We start from the raw sequence: 16,415 nt of genomic DNA on the forward strand, positions 1-16,415 counted from the left end.
TTTCACAATTAAAAATAAGTGTTAGTTAACTAGTCAAACACGTCCTCTGTCGCCTAAGATTAGAACACGAAAGTACTTGATAATATAGTCACTAAAGTTTAAAGCACAAAGAAACTCTTCACAGTTCCTAAATATGGCGATAAATACCAGTTAACTAAAACCATATGATAGACAACTTGGTAAGGCCTGGAATGAAAAGACTTGTCACACAAACGATTCTTATGTAAATATTAACTTTTGTGTAGGGTTCAATATTAAGGCCAAGGAGTGCTATGCAATCAAGATGGTGCCTGGATCAACTTTGTATTTAGGTTTGATGTTATCATTGGTTAAATTAATAATACCGTAGTCATTTTGTTGTTTCCGTTATAGCTGCAACAAGGAAGTCGCATTTTGGATTTGAAAAACAATCAGCATTCTGTTCTATGTCTTGGCCCGGCATGGTCACGTGGTTAAGGCACTCGACTCGCAATCCGAGTGTCGCGGGTTCGAATCCTCGTCACATCAAACATGCTCGCCCTTCCAGCCGTGGGGGCGTTATACTGCGACGGTCATTCCCACTATTTGTTAGTAAAAGAGTAGCCCAAGAGTTGGCAGTGGGTGGTGGTGACTAGCTGCCTTCCCTCTAGTCTTACACTGCTAAAGTAGGGACAGCTAACACAGATAGCCAAAGTGAAATTTTGCTCGTTTTTGTCCTAAGCAAAATGTAGAATCACTGTGATATCTGACAATATTACAAAGCTTTATTAAATACCTATACTATTCTTGTATTGTTTTTTTTTTATGGTGATAAGTTTTAAAACGATATAGAGGGGCTTCTGGGTTAGACATGGATGATTAGTGAAAAGGTCCTTCTCCACCTCTGATTTTCGTTTTGAAGCTTAAGGAATGTGAAAAGCAATTTCGTGGACAATATAGCCTTTCAACACCAACTGAAGGGTAGTCATGGATTTCCTTGACCTACTGCGATGGTCAGATGGTGATAACCAGAGTTGAATTAAGGCCACAAAGGGCCCAGAGGCAACTTAGTTCTGTGATTCTACTGTCTGCAATCCTTCATTTTTATATTGAAATTTTGACGGTAAAACAAACAAATATAATGCTTTTAAAATACAATACTCCCCAGCTTAAAACATTAAACTACTGTTGTAGAAAGAATTAATACAGTATATAGTGTAATATTTAAATAGATACAATAGCCACTGTGAACCCTGTGACATCGTATGCTTGTAAACAACTTCCTAATCTGCATTTTGAATAATCGAACCAATTGAAAGTGAAGAACCATTTTGAGAAGTGGCCGAAAGCAAAAGTTGAACCAACCCAGAAAGCTACTAATGAACTGAGATCTGTAGAAACTCATAACATCTCATTTTATGAAGGACGTAACATATGTGTTAGAAGTCTGAAAAGAATGTCTTATATATATACATATAATGTCTTATATATATTCGTATTTAAATTTTAAAGAATTAAACCATATATAACCACGTGATAGTTGGAAAACAGTTTCCTTCCGTAATTTTGACTCTCACATACCGGATTGGTGGTTCTGTTTTAAGATACAAAAACCACACATCTTATTCTCATGATGTGGATATTTCATATTCACAAAATGTTAAATTTTGCTGGAGCTTTACTTCGAAATCTTCTAATTCAGGTCAAGGTCTCACGCCAATTTGGCTCAAGGTGTTACTATCTGTAGTACTGTCCAGTTTACGAAACTATGCACTATTTCAAGCGATTGTGTCCTACTTTACCTTGTGTATGTGGGACTGCCCTCCAACTGTTATATGCAGTACAGATATTTTTCCATACTCGTGATCTAATTTTTTCACTTATCAGCCACAGAGGGGGTGTAAACTGAAAGAACAGTTTTGACAATTTTCAGCCATATTTATTTCTGGTTTGAAAGAATCAAGACTTTCAAATGAAGTCTCGATCTTTTAATATTTTCTCTATCACTTCTTAGCTTGATGACCACGTCAGCTGATTCTTTTAATGACTACAGTGCCTTTATCTTAAGTTATTTTCAAATAAAGCTTATTATAATTTTTCTTCATGCAGATAGTCTGACTTCTATATTTTTTATTTAAATACAGCTTAATTTAAATTTCAATTGCAAACAATGGTCCCTAGTTGGACTGTCAACCAGTTTGTTTTTCATTTTTCTGGTTTGTTCATTAATAAAGTTTTTTTTTCTTTTTTCTGTGTTCACCTCATATTTCGTTTGTTTGTCTTCCCAACTCACATCAAATCATTTGTCGTTTGCACCTAATCAGTTTATGAATCTCCCGTCATTGGAATAATTCACAGTTGTTCGACTTTTAACACACAAACATCATGGTGACAAGTTTATAAAACCACTTAATTGTTATTGTTATTGTTTTTAAATTTCGCACAAAGCTACACGAGGGTTATCTGTGCTAGCCGTCCCTAATGTAGCAATGTAAGACTAGAGGGAAGGCAGCTAGTCATCACCATCCACCGCCAACTCTTGGGCTACTCTTTTACCAACGAATAATGCGATTGACCGTAACATTATAACGCCCCCACGGCTGAAAGGGCGAGCATGTTTGGCGCGACGGGGATACGAACCCGCGACCCTCAGATTACGAGGCGCACGCCTTAACACGCTTGGCCATGCCGGGCCCAAAAACCACTTAAAACACACTAATATATATATTACTGTATACATATATGTATCAATGTACTTTAACTCTCTTAGTCATCCGCATACATCAAATGATTTTATTGATACGTGTGGATTTCGAAGGTCTAAATTTATGCTTACAGACTTACGCATGTTGTCTCATTGTAATTTTATGGTTACAGGTTTAAGTATGTTGTCTCAATGTAATTTTCAGCAAATTACAACATTGTTGCAATATAAACTGGTTATATATACATATACAAATTGTTTTAGTCTGTGAATTGCTCACTTTCGTATCTTTTGTTGAACGTTGTGAGAAAAAAAAATATCGTTAGTGTTCTAAAAAAACTGAATTTTTGACATTTTATAAAATAAACAAAAACTGTCAAGGTTAATAGGCAGAATTCGAACGTACTGTTGGTGTGAACATGCTTTGTAGCCACTATGAGGAGAACCTATACACTGTGAATACCTTACACTGTGAGAGAAGTCCAACTTATTTCGCTTTGGTTAATTTGTGTTCGGTGTTACCGATGAGAAATGGAATTCTCCGAAACTAGTTTAACTCAGTAACGCATGTTAATCTAAGTGTGGAATGAAATGGATCTGCCTTGGACTTAGACTTCGAGATTAAACAATTTTCGGAAAATACTAAGTTTATTCACTTATAGTTAGAATTAGTATTTAATTTATGACTTTCAAAATGTCCATGATCGACATTGACTTCGTGCATATGTTTGTGTATTTTATCTTGCAACAGTTATTGCAGCTGTATTTTTTTTTTTTTTGGAATAATTTATTTTAAGATTTGTTATTGTTTTTGACTTTTCTCTTTGTGGTATTTTGACTTGAAACTATAAGATATTTTCTGTATACATATATATGGCGTACATTATAAATATATTTAAAAAAAAAAAAGCTAGTGCGTTACGTATTACACTTTATTATAAAAGATAATATCGTATATATTATTAGCGCCATGTGGTTAGGGCGCTCCACGCGGAATGTGAAGGTCGCGGATTCTAATCCCCGTCGTACCAAAGATGCTCCTTTCAGCCGTGGGGGCGTTATAATTTTAGCGAGTTTTGATGTTGAATTCATTTTAACATTATACGAGAAAAAGCAATCAACTTAGTGCTAATAAAAACACCGATTTGTGAACAGTGTATTAAGTTTTATTAAATGTAAAGTGTCTATACAAATAAAATTGAACATTCCTAAATTAACAAAGTTCTTAATAATAAGACTGACAGCGTAGCATAGGTTCCGGATTATCTCCGGTTTATTCAAACCCATTTCACGTTCTACAAATAAAAAGCTATTAACATGAATGTCCCAGGAATTTAAATAACAATGTTTTGTAGACATGATAATGAAGATTTTTTCAGTAAGTTATCTGAATATGCTAGCGTTTTTTTTTATCACTTAAACTGCATATATACAGTATTTGAGTTTGCTGTTGTAAATGAAAGTAAAAAAATATTTCTTTGTTTGTATCGTTCGATTTCAAATCAAAGAGGGGGCCCGGCGGTTAAGGCACTCGACTCGTAACCCAAGAGTCGTGGCTTCGAATCCCTGTCATACCAAATATGCTCGTCCTTTCAGCCGTGGGGGCGTTATAATGTGACTGTCAATGCCACTACTCATTGGTAAAAGAGGAGCCTAAGAATTGGGGGTGGGTGGTGATGACTAGCTGCCTTCCCTCTAGTCTTACACTGCTAAATTAGATACTGCTAGCGCAGATAGCCCTCGTGTAGCTTTGCTCGAATTTTAAAAAACAAATCGAAGATCGTATCGTATCACAAACACACTTTTTCTATCTCATGTCCACGTTTTAAAAGTTTGTTTCACCAATATTCTATAGATTCCAAGTAGTGAACAGCTTATAGTTACAGTTTGAAACAGTTATTAAGTGAAATAGAAAAAAAATCCAAATGTGATATAATCTTTACGGTCCATCTTATTAATGTGTTTCAAACAACTGCTTCTATGTTGTTGTATATTGTTGTGGTTTGTTTATTTAGTTTCAGATTTTCGCACAAAGCTATGCAAGAACTGCTTCAGCAAAGATGTTTTTAATTCTGAACTGATAGACTCTATCTAAGACAGTCAACAGTACACACCGCCAACTCTCGGGACACTTCTCTGACCAAACAGTGCGGTTTGAATGCCTTTTATAGTGCAAAGTACGGAGCATGTTTTTCCATTAGTGGGTTGTGAACTGGAATTCTAGGATTTACAATCGGACATAATCAACCATTAAAACACATTCGGAGTTATAGTTTGAACAGAATTATTCAGAATTATTTACCATTGAATTACAACAATGTGTATTGAAATATTTCATTCTAACCTTAATATTTTCAGGAATACAATTGTCTCGGTTTTTAAAAAAAGTTCCCAACTTACCAGAAAACAGTTTTATTATGTGAGGCCCAACAATAATATAAAGGTGTGTAGTGCACGTCACTGATTAAGGCCATTTTAATTTAATTGCGAAAAACTGTGTCAGAAATAAGTCAATGTCCGGAAGGGTATACAATTAAAAACTTTCTTCAAAAATTTGATTATCCGGTGAAATCACTGACAGAGATATAAACGATTTTTTTTGTGTAAAGCTACACGAGGGCTATCTGCGCCAGCTGTCCCTAATTTAGCAGTGTAAGAGTAGAGGGATAGCAGCTAGTCATCACCACCCACCGCCAACTCTTGGGCTACTCTTTTACTAAAAAAAAGTGGAATTGACCATTACATTATAACGCCCCCCGCCTGAAAGGGCGAGCATGTTTGGTGCGACGAGGATTCGAACCCGCGACCCTCAGAGATATAAACGAACTACTACAATAAGAAGTCTGTTTTTGTAAGTCATTCTATATGTTCGTTATTTTTGAAAAGCTGAACTTTAAAAGGAAAGAGCACTACAGTGCATTTACTTCTCCATTGCACTTAGGAACAATTAGTCTTAATCTGAATTAATATTGTGAAAAAACAAACCCGTAAAGTGTCTGCTGATTAACATGATTACATAAATTATATTCCTCTAAATCTGTCATTATCTTTCTCATATCTAAAGATCGAAATTCGAGTCTTATAACTAAAGATCGAAATACGATATATTCAGTTTCTTATGCTCATCAGTCCGGTAATGTCAATGCTGTAGAGAAAAAAATGACCTAATTTATTTTTGTGTCTAAACAAACTTAAACATCCTTTAACAAAGAATGACATATGCAAACATAAACACAAAACCTACAAAGACCTGAGTCAAATCGAATTACGAATGGGTCAGACAACAGAATGGCTGGCTGAGCTGCTTAATTTGGAGAGATGAGTGTAGATAAACAAGATAGTATTACTTTATAAAAGCAACTACGTAGAATTTTATTATCGATTTTTGGATTTTATGTGTTCGCAATCGATATTTTTTTTATATCGAATTAAAGTTATGAAACAATAATCATTTTCTTAAACTATGAATATCGCTATATCGAGAAACCAGAGAAATACTGCCATCTCGAAAAGTGCTGAGTTAATATTTAAAGCGACTATCGCAAGAGTCGTTAAAGGTGGAAATTAGTTCAGGGCGACTCGTAATTTAAATCACGACTAACTGTAACGAATAACAAAAGTAACAGAATGCTCATGAAAAAAAAACACCTACAATATGGACGTCAACGTATACTGAAAGAAGGAATAATTCAATGTTTTAAGTACAAAAAAATACAAAGTACAAAAAACAAATTACTATTTGGATAAACTAATATAAAAATATATCCTCATAGATTGATAAATATTTATATAGAAATGTATGCCGTGTATACAACACACACGTATACAAATAAGACATAAATGGGAATACTTTGGAGAAAAAAAAGGTATAATATTATGTTTACGTTTCTTTCTGCATTTTTATTGTTTTCAGTCCATTACGATTGTTTACGGTAAAGTAACGCGATTAAGAAAGTCCAAAATCAGCACAAACTTATTTATTCACAGCTTTCTGAGCAACAAAGTTCTCGTTTTTCACGATTTCTGTTACAAAGTTCAAGTCTGTTGCTTACGTATTGAACAGGTTTCAAGTTCTCCACTGCACAAAAAGCTTCCGATTCATTTCAAGCGCACGTGGAAATAGACACCATTATGTGAGAGAGTTTGGATATTATAAATGAAAGACTCCAGACTTATACATATGTAGTGGAAGAATTATTACATTTTCCTTGAAAAATAAAGTATTCATATTGACATTGGATAGTAGAACAATATTTAAAAGAAAGTTTCTCAATGAGTATATATATATATATATATATATATATATATATACAGAACAACAGTGCAGAAAGAGCTTTGACTCCCTAGCAGAATCTAGTGTGTGATTACCTAATATTTTACACGATTGAGGTTTGATTCTATCTAAAGGTTTACAATAAACTTTCAGGTTTATAGTTTAAACATAGCTATTTTTATTCGAACAAAGTCCAATCTATCCGCCCTTCTTGTAACCAGTCTTTCCCACCCATGGGTAGTGATTCGGACACTTCTGACATGTTTTCATGTAGCGTATGCCATTTTTGTCCCACACATTACATACTGTGGGGTTGTGACACGGAGGGGGAAGATCTTTCCGTTGACACTGCCAAGGCTCAAAGTTGTTTAATTTCGAGATTGGTGTAGGAGACCTCAGCCACTGAATGAGTTGCCAGTTGGTTATAACCCAAACGTCACCTTTGGAAAGAATATCGTCTAGAAATTTCAGGAATCCCTTCCTATGATGAGCTGTAGTAAACCAAGCCGAATGGTAAAACAAACCAAGTGGAGCACGATTAGATCTGTAATGACGGTTGAAGTTTTTGTTTAGAAACTTTACGATTCCTTCCTCATCTTGATGACTGGAGCAGGCGTCGGCCATAGAACAACGACCACCTCTCAAGTCTACCCACATAACCATTCCAATCTCCCATAATCCTGGAAAGGACTTGCTAGGGCAGGGAGTAATCATGCATTCGTTGTTTATAGTGTAGTCCAAGGTAAAAGGCCAGAATGGAGGGTTGTTCTCGAATACGGGCATAGAAGAGTCGTAAGTGAAATTTGCTTCGAACAGCATCTCAAACATAGGGTTCCCACCAATCTGTAAAAACGGTGCCCTCATCCCACGAATATCTTCTAACTTGACCCCTCCATACAAATGAAGAATCTCTCGTTGACCCTGCACTTCTTTAAACCACTTGTTCTTGGAGAATTTTTCGCCATAGCTGTGGCTGCAACAACAACAAAAAAATCGCTTATTAAAATAATACACACAGAAAGCTATATCTTCAACAAAGATTCATCCGAGATATTCATCAGGTGTAGGTTCAATTTTACAGCTAAGATTTAGAAATATTATTCAAGTAAAAGCACAGAAATGATGACACCAACCTCTCCACACGCACAATAATTCTTACTAGAATACTTATCCGATGTATCTGAAAATATTTTTTACATGTACTTCGATCATAATGTGACAGTTTTGCGCATGTTACTCATTTACGTCATTTTAATTTATTACAAAATATGTTCTTCATTAAGAAATCCCGAAGTTGGCAATAAAATAAAAATCATTGTGAATGTGGAAACATTCATTGTGTGTCTCATTTTTATTGACAGTAAGCCTAATGGCTGTCAGTCTAATGTACTGACAGTGACAATAAACACCAAATGCTTCTCAGTTTATTCAGATTCTTTTCAATAAAACGAGATAAACATAAAAATTACATCTATTATATTCCGAAATCGTTATTTAGTTTGTACTAACATGTAATGTGTAATTTGCGATATAAATAACGTAACTACCATTAATATGTCTGACGCATCCTGGCTGGCCTGAAGAGCTCCGTTATTTCGCGATAGGTCTTATCAGCACTGGATTCAATACATTTAATGTTACCTGGATAAGTAAGCACATTTTGCTGTTATAATAATAAGCTGGCAAACAACAATTTCTAAACATAATAAAGCGATTTGTTTTTAGGTAACATACCACATTGGCTTGTCTTCATTACAGATCAACATTCTTTTTAAATATCTAGTTTGTTCTCCGCAAAATAAATCACTTTATTATGATTATAAATCGTTGTTTGCTAACTTATTATTAGACTAGTGTTGTCAACATATTACATTTTTTTTTTCACATAAGTTCTTACGTTTGATACAAAAGGCTGACCATACACGATAGGTGTCTGCTATCTCGGCGTATTTATTCAATTGATTCAGTTTCGGTTGAATCTGAAAAAAAAAAGTATTATTGACTCAAACGTATTCGCGGCTGTGATTTTTAGTCTGAAAAACTAACCTGATAGTATGAGACGCCATCTCGTGGCCTAGAGAGTAGAGAGTTTGAACTTGCCCATAATCCGTCCACTCATGAGAAACATAAAAAGTACCAAGAATGGGACAGCCATTAGGGTTATTTCGTCCAGTGAAGATTTCTTTGTATAAATCAAAGTTTAAATCATTAATGGCATCATCGAAAGTTAGAAGTATCATTTGAGGAGTTTCGCTGACTGGCAATCCATTTGGGATCTCAAGGCCACCACAACGGCAGTCTGGAAAAAGGCATGTACTGGGATTGCATTTTTCAGCTGCCACCAGAGGAGTAGGAGTTGGATATACAGGCAGAGGCCTCGAAGGAAAATTAGGAGTATAATCCATCTGCTGGACTGGTCTTAAAGCTGGTGGTTTGGTAACTACAACAGGCATTTTTGTAAAGTTTGTTGTTTGAGCAGTAGGTGATTTGTGGGATTTAATCTTGACTGGTGGCGTGTCAGCTGTGGGATTATAGTCATCATAGTAATTGTAATTATACTGATAGGGTTCATTATAATTCTTGTAGTTAAAGAGGTCAGAAGGGTCGTTGTCAGCCTGCTTATCGTCTGTAGTGGGGTTTTTAATGTTTCGAGTGGTAGAAAACTTTTTATCACTAGGATAATTATAGTTACGCTGATTTGGAGGGTCTGGCAGACTTATAATGGCGGGATTGGTGCCAAACTGAGCATCTAAGCTGTCTGAACCTTTTAAAGCTTGTACAGGTCTACCATAGACAGGACGATGATTCCTGGTATTTTGATCGTTCACTTTGTGTGATCTCTCCAGAGGAGTAACGAGACCTGAAGTTCTAACATTGGAATCTTTATACTGACCACTATTTCTTGATAATGGGGTATCAGGGTCTTTAAGCTGACCATTATTTCTAGATAAAGGCTGAATCACATCTGCATCTTTATGTTTACCATTATTACTGTTGAAGACAGGTAAGTTTTCTACATCACCAAGGTTACTGTACGAGGAACGTGTTGCAGTCCCTTTAGAAGTGTCTCTATCTTTGTATATAGAAGACTCATCAGTATATCCTTGGTAGTTACCGCGGTTGTTTATGTATGTTAAGGAAGCGTCTGAATCTTTTTGTATCTTTGAATCTTCGAAGCTTTCCACACTAGGAGGCGAATTTTTCTGACTTAATTCAAGTCCAGAATAAAACTCCCCATCTGGATCTTTTGAATGGCCATTGTTATGGCCAATAGGCACAAGTACATCTGGTTCTCTGCGTCGGTCATTAATATTATACGTTTGGCCATCTCCAACCGTGCCCTTAGATTTGTCACCATTTCCAAATACTTGTTTTACAAATACACTTAGATCAAAGTCACCTGGTGATGTATTGTCACTAAAAGTGTTGTAATTGTTTTGCTCTGGATTACTGGACTTCTCCTGACTATTGTACTGATACTGATGTATGGTCTGAACAATATGAGGGCTGGGAGGTGAATGTATTAGAGGTGAGGAGGTACTGGTAGTAGTTGAGGTTATTAGCGACCGCGTTCTACCAAATCGTGGAACAAGAGGTTCTGACCTCCCGCTTTTCGCTTCTCTACTGTTAGAAGCTGTCCGCTCACCGTAACTTGAAGATACTTCATGTGATGCCTCGTAATTACGTCTTTGACTCGAAAAGGTGTCATCACTTTGTCTTAAACTTTCGTGGTCTTCTTCGTTGGTCTGTGACCCTAAATAAAATATTGAGTAACCTTATATTTTCTAATATTTGGTTAACACAACAGGGTTCTCTAAAACAAAAATTCTAAGAACACAAAGACACTTACATCAACAGTTGACGTGCTTTAATCCTGTTTCCTCAGAAGAGTTAAATGCGCTTTATCAACATATTTTGTGTTTGTAAGAAAGAAAGATCTTACGGTATCTAGCGTTTCTAAAACATTAGTCCTTCAACATGTTGTATTCCTAAGAAAAGAGACGAAATAGCTACATATCTATGCAGTTAGGAACTGCTAGTTTTAAGCTTAGTTTCTGACCATAATAAATTATAGAAATTTGGAAAAAAAGCACTACCAAATGTGATGTGCCTGAGACAATAGCACTTACCGTCCCCACATTTTGTGTTTCTCGGCCAATCACAGGTCTGCAGCTCACTACTAAAGTATAGCCCGCCTGTACAACTCTCGTGTAGTGGATCTCCAAACACACACACATAATACTTGCTGCAGTCTTTTGGATCAGAGTAGTAACCAAACTGTTCACTGCAACTAAATGGGGTATCACTTTTCCCACTAGATGTCGCTGCTAAACCAAAGGTATAAAAATACATAATTGTAAAATAGAATAAAACGTATTTTTTCTTATTGGTCATCACCTTTTATACTACATTAGATGTGATAATACATTTCAAAGAAAAGCTTTTGAAATTATTTCTATATAATAATCTTTATTTAATAGAATGAATAAATCAAATACATTAAACTATTCTAGTTTAAAAAATTCAAAATTTAATGGTCTTTGTTCACATTGTGAAATACATTTATTTACAGACAAGGGTACAGGCGCTTTTTACAAATCTCATTTGAAGTAAAATTATCTTTACACAGTAAAAACACTTCCAGTCATATGATTACATACTGACACTGTTCATTTCAGAAGTGAACTAGCAAACATTCATTCGAAGAGGTGTGCTTTTAGTTAAGATTTTTTCGGGAAAATTATTTACAATTTTTGATAATTTTTAAGTTACTTAACAACTGAACAAAATTATATGGACTATATGCGACGAAAGGAGTTAACATAGTTACTTAACTTGTTTACACTAGTCTGACAGTTTAAAGTCAGAGAAAGTAATGCACAAATAACCATAGGAAAGGTTTGTGCAAAAAGTCTAAATAAATAATTCTTCAACCCTCAGATTGATTTGTTTAACAAATTTCATGCAAAACTACACGATGGCTATCTGCTCTAGCCGTCCCTAATTTAGCAGGAAAGATAGCTAGTCATCCACCCACCGCCATTTTTTTACCACCACCAAGTGTGATTGACCGTTACAATATGATGCCACGACTGAAAAGGCGAACCTATTCGGTGGGATGGTGATTAGAACCCGCGATCCTCATAGTACGAGTCACGCATCCTAATCCCCTGGCCGTACGAAGCCTTGATATTAATAACATAAGACAAAAAGCAATGAGTACAATTATAAGTGAAAGTAGTTCTTGGTTAAAAGTCACTCTCTCGGCAGTGTTAACGATGTTGGAGAAAAAATGTGCCAGTCACTGACAGATTATGCTAAAACTACTGATACTATTCCAAATAAGTTGTGAAAGTATGGTAGAATGATGTTATGTTTCAACCATGTCTTACTGATTCAGTGTGATTATGCATTGAAATAAAACAAAAAATCTAAAAGATTCGCACTTATTTTAAGCCAATATTCCAAAGGTTAAATTGCAAAAATATACAAGCCCAAGCAAGTTTGGGAGCCACTGGAGATATGTATCAAAATATAAAAACATATTTGTATCACAAATAAATGAAATATGAAAACAGGCAAAGTTAATATGATCACAGGTTAACGGGATAAAAATTAACACTGAGTGATATAAAACTTCAAATAATTAATTATAATGAAATCAACATGTGACTTAAAACACACAAGTCACATGGACAGTATATGTCTTTGTCCATTGATTTTCAAGCATAGCAATGGACGGCTTAAAATATATTTTCCTCTCAACGGGATTCTCTTCCACACTCAAACTCATTGATTAGAGAATTATTAGTTCATGCACATGAACTTGAAAACAAAACGATTCAGTGTTGATACTTAGAGAAATAAACTTACAAGCATCATCGTTCAGTAACAATGAACCAAGTCCTTGTTAATCTGTTGCTGTTAACCTTTGAAACTTTGTGGGAAACTTCAAAGAAATTTCCGCAACAGACATTTGACCACCTGTGACAGGTTCTGTAGAATCAAGAACGAACAGGGTTGAATCATTAAAGGAAAGACACTTTTGAAAATACGTAGTCAGCACTTACAAAAAATTAAAGACGTTCAGTCATTGTTCTGACTGCTCTTCTGACAAGAAGCATTTTCAAGGAGGTCAGAAAATTTGACTACTTTGTACGTACAGCAAATTCCATTGCATTATTCCAATGCAATAATCAGTAATAAAACATCAGTAGTGCTAAAAATTATGCTAACTGGAAAAATTATCTCGAAATTATAACAGATTTAGTAATACTGTCACTCGGTGTCATTCTTGACTGACCACTATCCTAATTTAGAATGCGAGTGGTAAGTGGTTAATTGTTAAATGTCTTAAGGCCTTTCACCAGTAGAGAAACATTACAATTATCAACGGTTTCTTTAACAATTACGTCATTCATAAGCGTGAAATCAAATTCGAGAGGTATAATGATGGCCTTGTTCAAGGCTAAATAGCAGTCAGCCATGCCTAAAATTGAGCCACAAACACAATAGTCACGATGTATAATCGAGTCTTTTGATGTACTCTTGATAGATTAGAAACACGGAAATACACCCTGGAAGGTCATTCACGGTGAAAGTTATCCCATGGATAGGGACGGAAGTCCATGAATGAGGCCATTCTTCTTCAATGTGCTACTTTCTCCGAAGAATGGTTGTGGGAACCAGAATCATGATTGACCTTTAACCAAGGTCTTGGTGTATGATTCACACAGCTCATTAGATAAATGTTCTCAAAATCTTATTAGCTAAACAAAACAATCACTAAAACAGCTAGTTCCTCCATAAATTAAAACTAATACTTATTTTATTGTTGCACTGGGCAGAAAGTAATAAATACAAAGCTTGTGACTGGTAGCAAAAGTGATAAATACAAAGCTTGTGACTGGTAGCTATAATAGTCTTAATAAGTCTATTATTTGACGTAAATGCCTAGATCATGTTTGATGAAATAAAGACACGTCCATTTATAGATATCAAAAACTACAAATTATTAAATTATATAACCTATAAGGGACGTGTAAAACTTATAAACACGGTTACAAGAGGCCTAAGCATGACTAAAGGCCAAGCATGGCCAGATGGGTTAAGGCGTTTGACTGGTAATTCAAGGGTCGCGGGTTCGAATCCCCGTCGCCCAAAACACGCTCGCCCTTTCAGCCGTGGTGGCATTATAATGTGACGGTCAACCCCACTATTTGTTGGTAAAAGAGTAGCCCAATAGCTGGCGATGGGTTGTGATAACTAGCTGCCTTCCCTCTAGTCTTACACTGCTAAATTGGGGACGGCTAGCGCAGATAGCCCTCGAGTAGCTTTGCGCGAAATTCAAAAACAAACAAACATGACCAAATAAAAATAAGAGGCAACATACACCATTCTGGCATTTTTTAACTTCATCTTTAATTAAACCTTTAGCCTTTTAACTCTATTAACTGGCATCAAACCCGAAAACTATGTTTTTTAAAATACGTAAATAAAACAGAATATATTGCTTACTTCACAACAACAAACCAAAACATTAAAAAACATCTAATAGATGTATTTTCTTTTAACGTTGTTGAAAATAAGTTTAAATAATTTTTGTTATAGCATAAAGTGCTCGAACCTGATCCACTAACAACAGAAGTGTTTGCAGTATTCACTGGTTCACCCTCGATTTCGAGAGGTTTAGACTTTACGTTGTAAAAGATGATACGGTATGCAACAAGTTCAACCTTGATTTGGTGTGGCTTAAACATACACGGTGCTACGACATGCAACTGATTTATCCTAGATTTGACCTGGATTAGACTTTACGACTGGTTTACAGATGTTAGCAAATAATTACGACAGCGATTCCAAAGATTAACTCTATTTCAAAGCTGATGACTGAGATGACTGTAAATTACAGTCATGTTCTCAGTTTTGAAAAATAACAGCGCCATCGACTGATGTATTATATGACTTGGAAAAGTCCCTTGAAAGCCGAGGTGAAACACAGCAGCCATGATTGGTAATACTGTGAAAATTATTCGCTCTTTTAAAAGAATCAAAGGACATAACCCAAAAGGAGAGCTTTCTCACAACATAACCCACTTTCAGATATTTACATTCATAGAAGTAGGGTTATGCTCCTCACGTAGTTTTCACCATATATATATATATTTATTTTTAGTACAGAAAACTGTGTAACACATTATTTCAGTTACTCAATCTGTATAGTTTTTGCTCCGAGTTCCAGTATCGCCAAACTTTTCTGATTGCATGTAAAATAAGCGGATTATGGCAGCGTTTTGTAATGTTCTTCACATGGTACGATAAGACAAAGGTTAACCCTAACACTACTGTTAATCACGATAAGACAAAGGTTAACCCTAACACTACTGTTAATCAGTAGAGGACCTGAAGTATGTTACACCTCACGAGTCTATCTATCGTCTGTCATTTGACAGCCGTAGTTTAGTGCAGACTATGGGTATTAATAAACTCTAATAAATAATAGATTCTCTAAACATCCAATCTTCTGAAACTATGTGATTTTTAAAGTAAGGGTCCCCACGTTAGTTAGTGCTAAGTTTACGAACTTACAGTGGTATAATTTCCTAGACAGGGGCAGATAGCCCATTCTGTAACTTTGTACTAAAACAAAAACTTTTCATGTATTTTCAGTAGATTAGACATAATGGGTTTGAAAACTTGTGTGATGCAACTGTCAGCTTCTATACTGAGACTTCCATCTGGACTTAAAGAAGGTCACAGTGTAGAATCTGAAATGTCGTTCACTTTCTATTGAACAAGCACTTGTAATCCATTAAAGTTTTCAAACCTTATAATGTATTTTTATTCGTTTTTCTCTTGCGTATTGCGTATGTTTTCTCAAGACAAATAAAGAAACATTAAGATTTCTTTTGTCCAATCTCTAAACCGGCATTGTTACGTTTACATTTTCTTTGTAATTTTTCTTTTTTTTCCTGGTCTGAGCAAGAGACATCTGTATACAGAACTGTGGTTCACACAGGTATCTAACCACCTATTCCCATGGTTCAACCAGTTCTGGAGCGCCAAATACGACCTTAAAAAGCTAACATTTTGGCTTCAGATCTGCTTTTATTGGGATTACTTTGTCCATGTTTCTACTTTATGTACAAAAAACAGCTCTTTTGTGGCTTCAATCGCATCCTGCTTGTCACTCGTACAATCGTACCGAAGTGCAACATATTTACTCACATCAAACTTTTTCATCAAAACATTCTATGACAGATGAGTGCAACAAACACGTCGGCTGCGTCACCAGAGAAGCGAACAAGATAGAGTTGTTTCATTTCTTGGCAGACCAGTTAAAGTTGTTATCACTGATGAAAAAACAAAGCATTACAACTCAAGGTAAGGGTGTTCTTAGTAGCCCAAGAAGAATCAAACCTTTTGTTTGTGTCCATGTTGTACAGTAAGCTTACAAAGAGATTTCTATCCGCATTGTTG

The 16,415-nt window shown here is 35.5% G+C and overlaps 1 protein-coding gene across 1 annotated transcript in view; it reads right to left on the reverse strand.

Annotated features, from left to right (window-relative positions):
- Window positions 1-6,624: 6,624 nt before the first annotated feature.
- LOC143234116 (uncharacterized) overlaps window positions 6,625-16,415 on the reverse strand; it is a 60,008-nt gene continuing 50,217 nt past the window's right edge. The window contains exons 2-4 of the mRNA XM_076471198.1: window positions 11,066-11,263; window positions 8,982-10,689; window positions 6,625-7,908 (exon numbers count right to left, since the gene is read on the reverse strand). Of these exons, the coding sequence (XP_076327313.1) occupies window positions 7,134-7,908; window positions 8,982-10,689; window positions 11,066-11,263 (2,681 nt within the window). The 3' untranslated portion in view covers window positions 6,625-7,133. The remainder of the gene's footprint in view (window positions 7,909-8,981; window positions 10,690-11,065; window positions 11,264-16,415) is intronic.

Source organism: Tachypleus tridentatus, chromosome 12 (assembly GCF_004210375.1).
Source record: "Tachypleus tridentatus isolate NWPU-2018 chromosome 12, ASM421037v1, whole genome shotgun sequence".
NCBI lineage: Eukaryota > Metazoa > Arthropoda > Merostomata > Xiphosura > Limulidae > Tachypleus > Tachypleus tridentatus.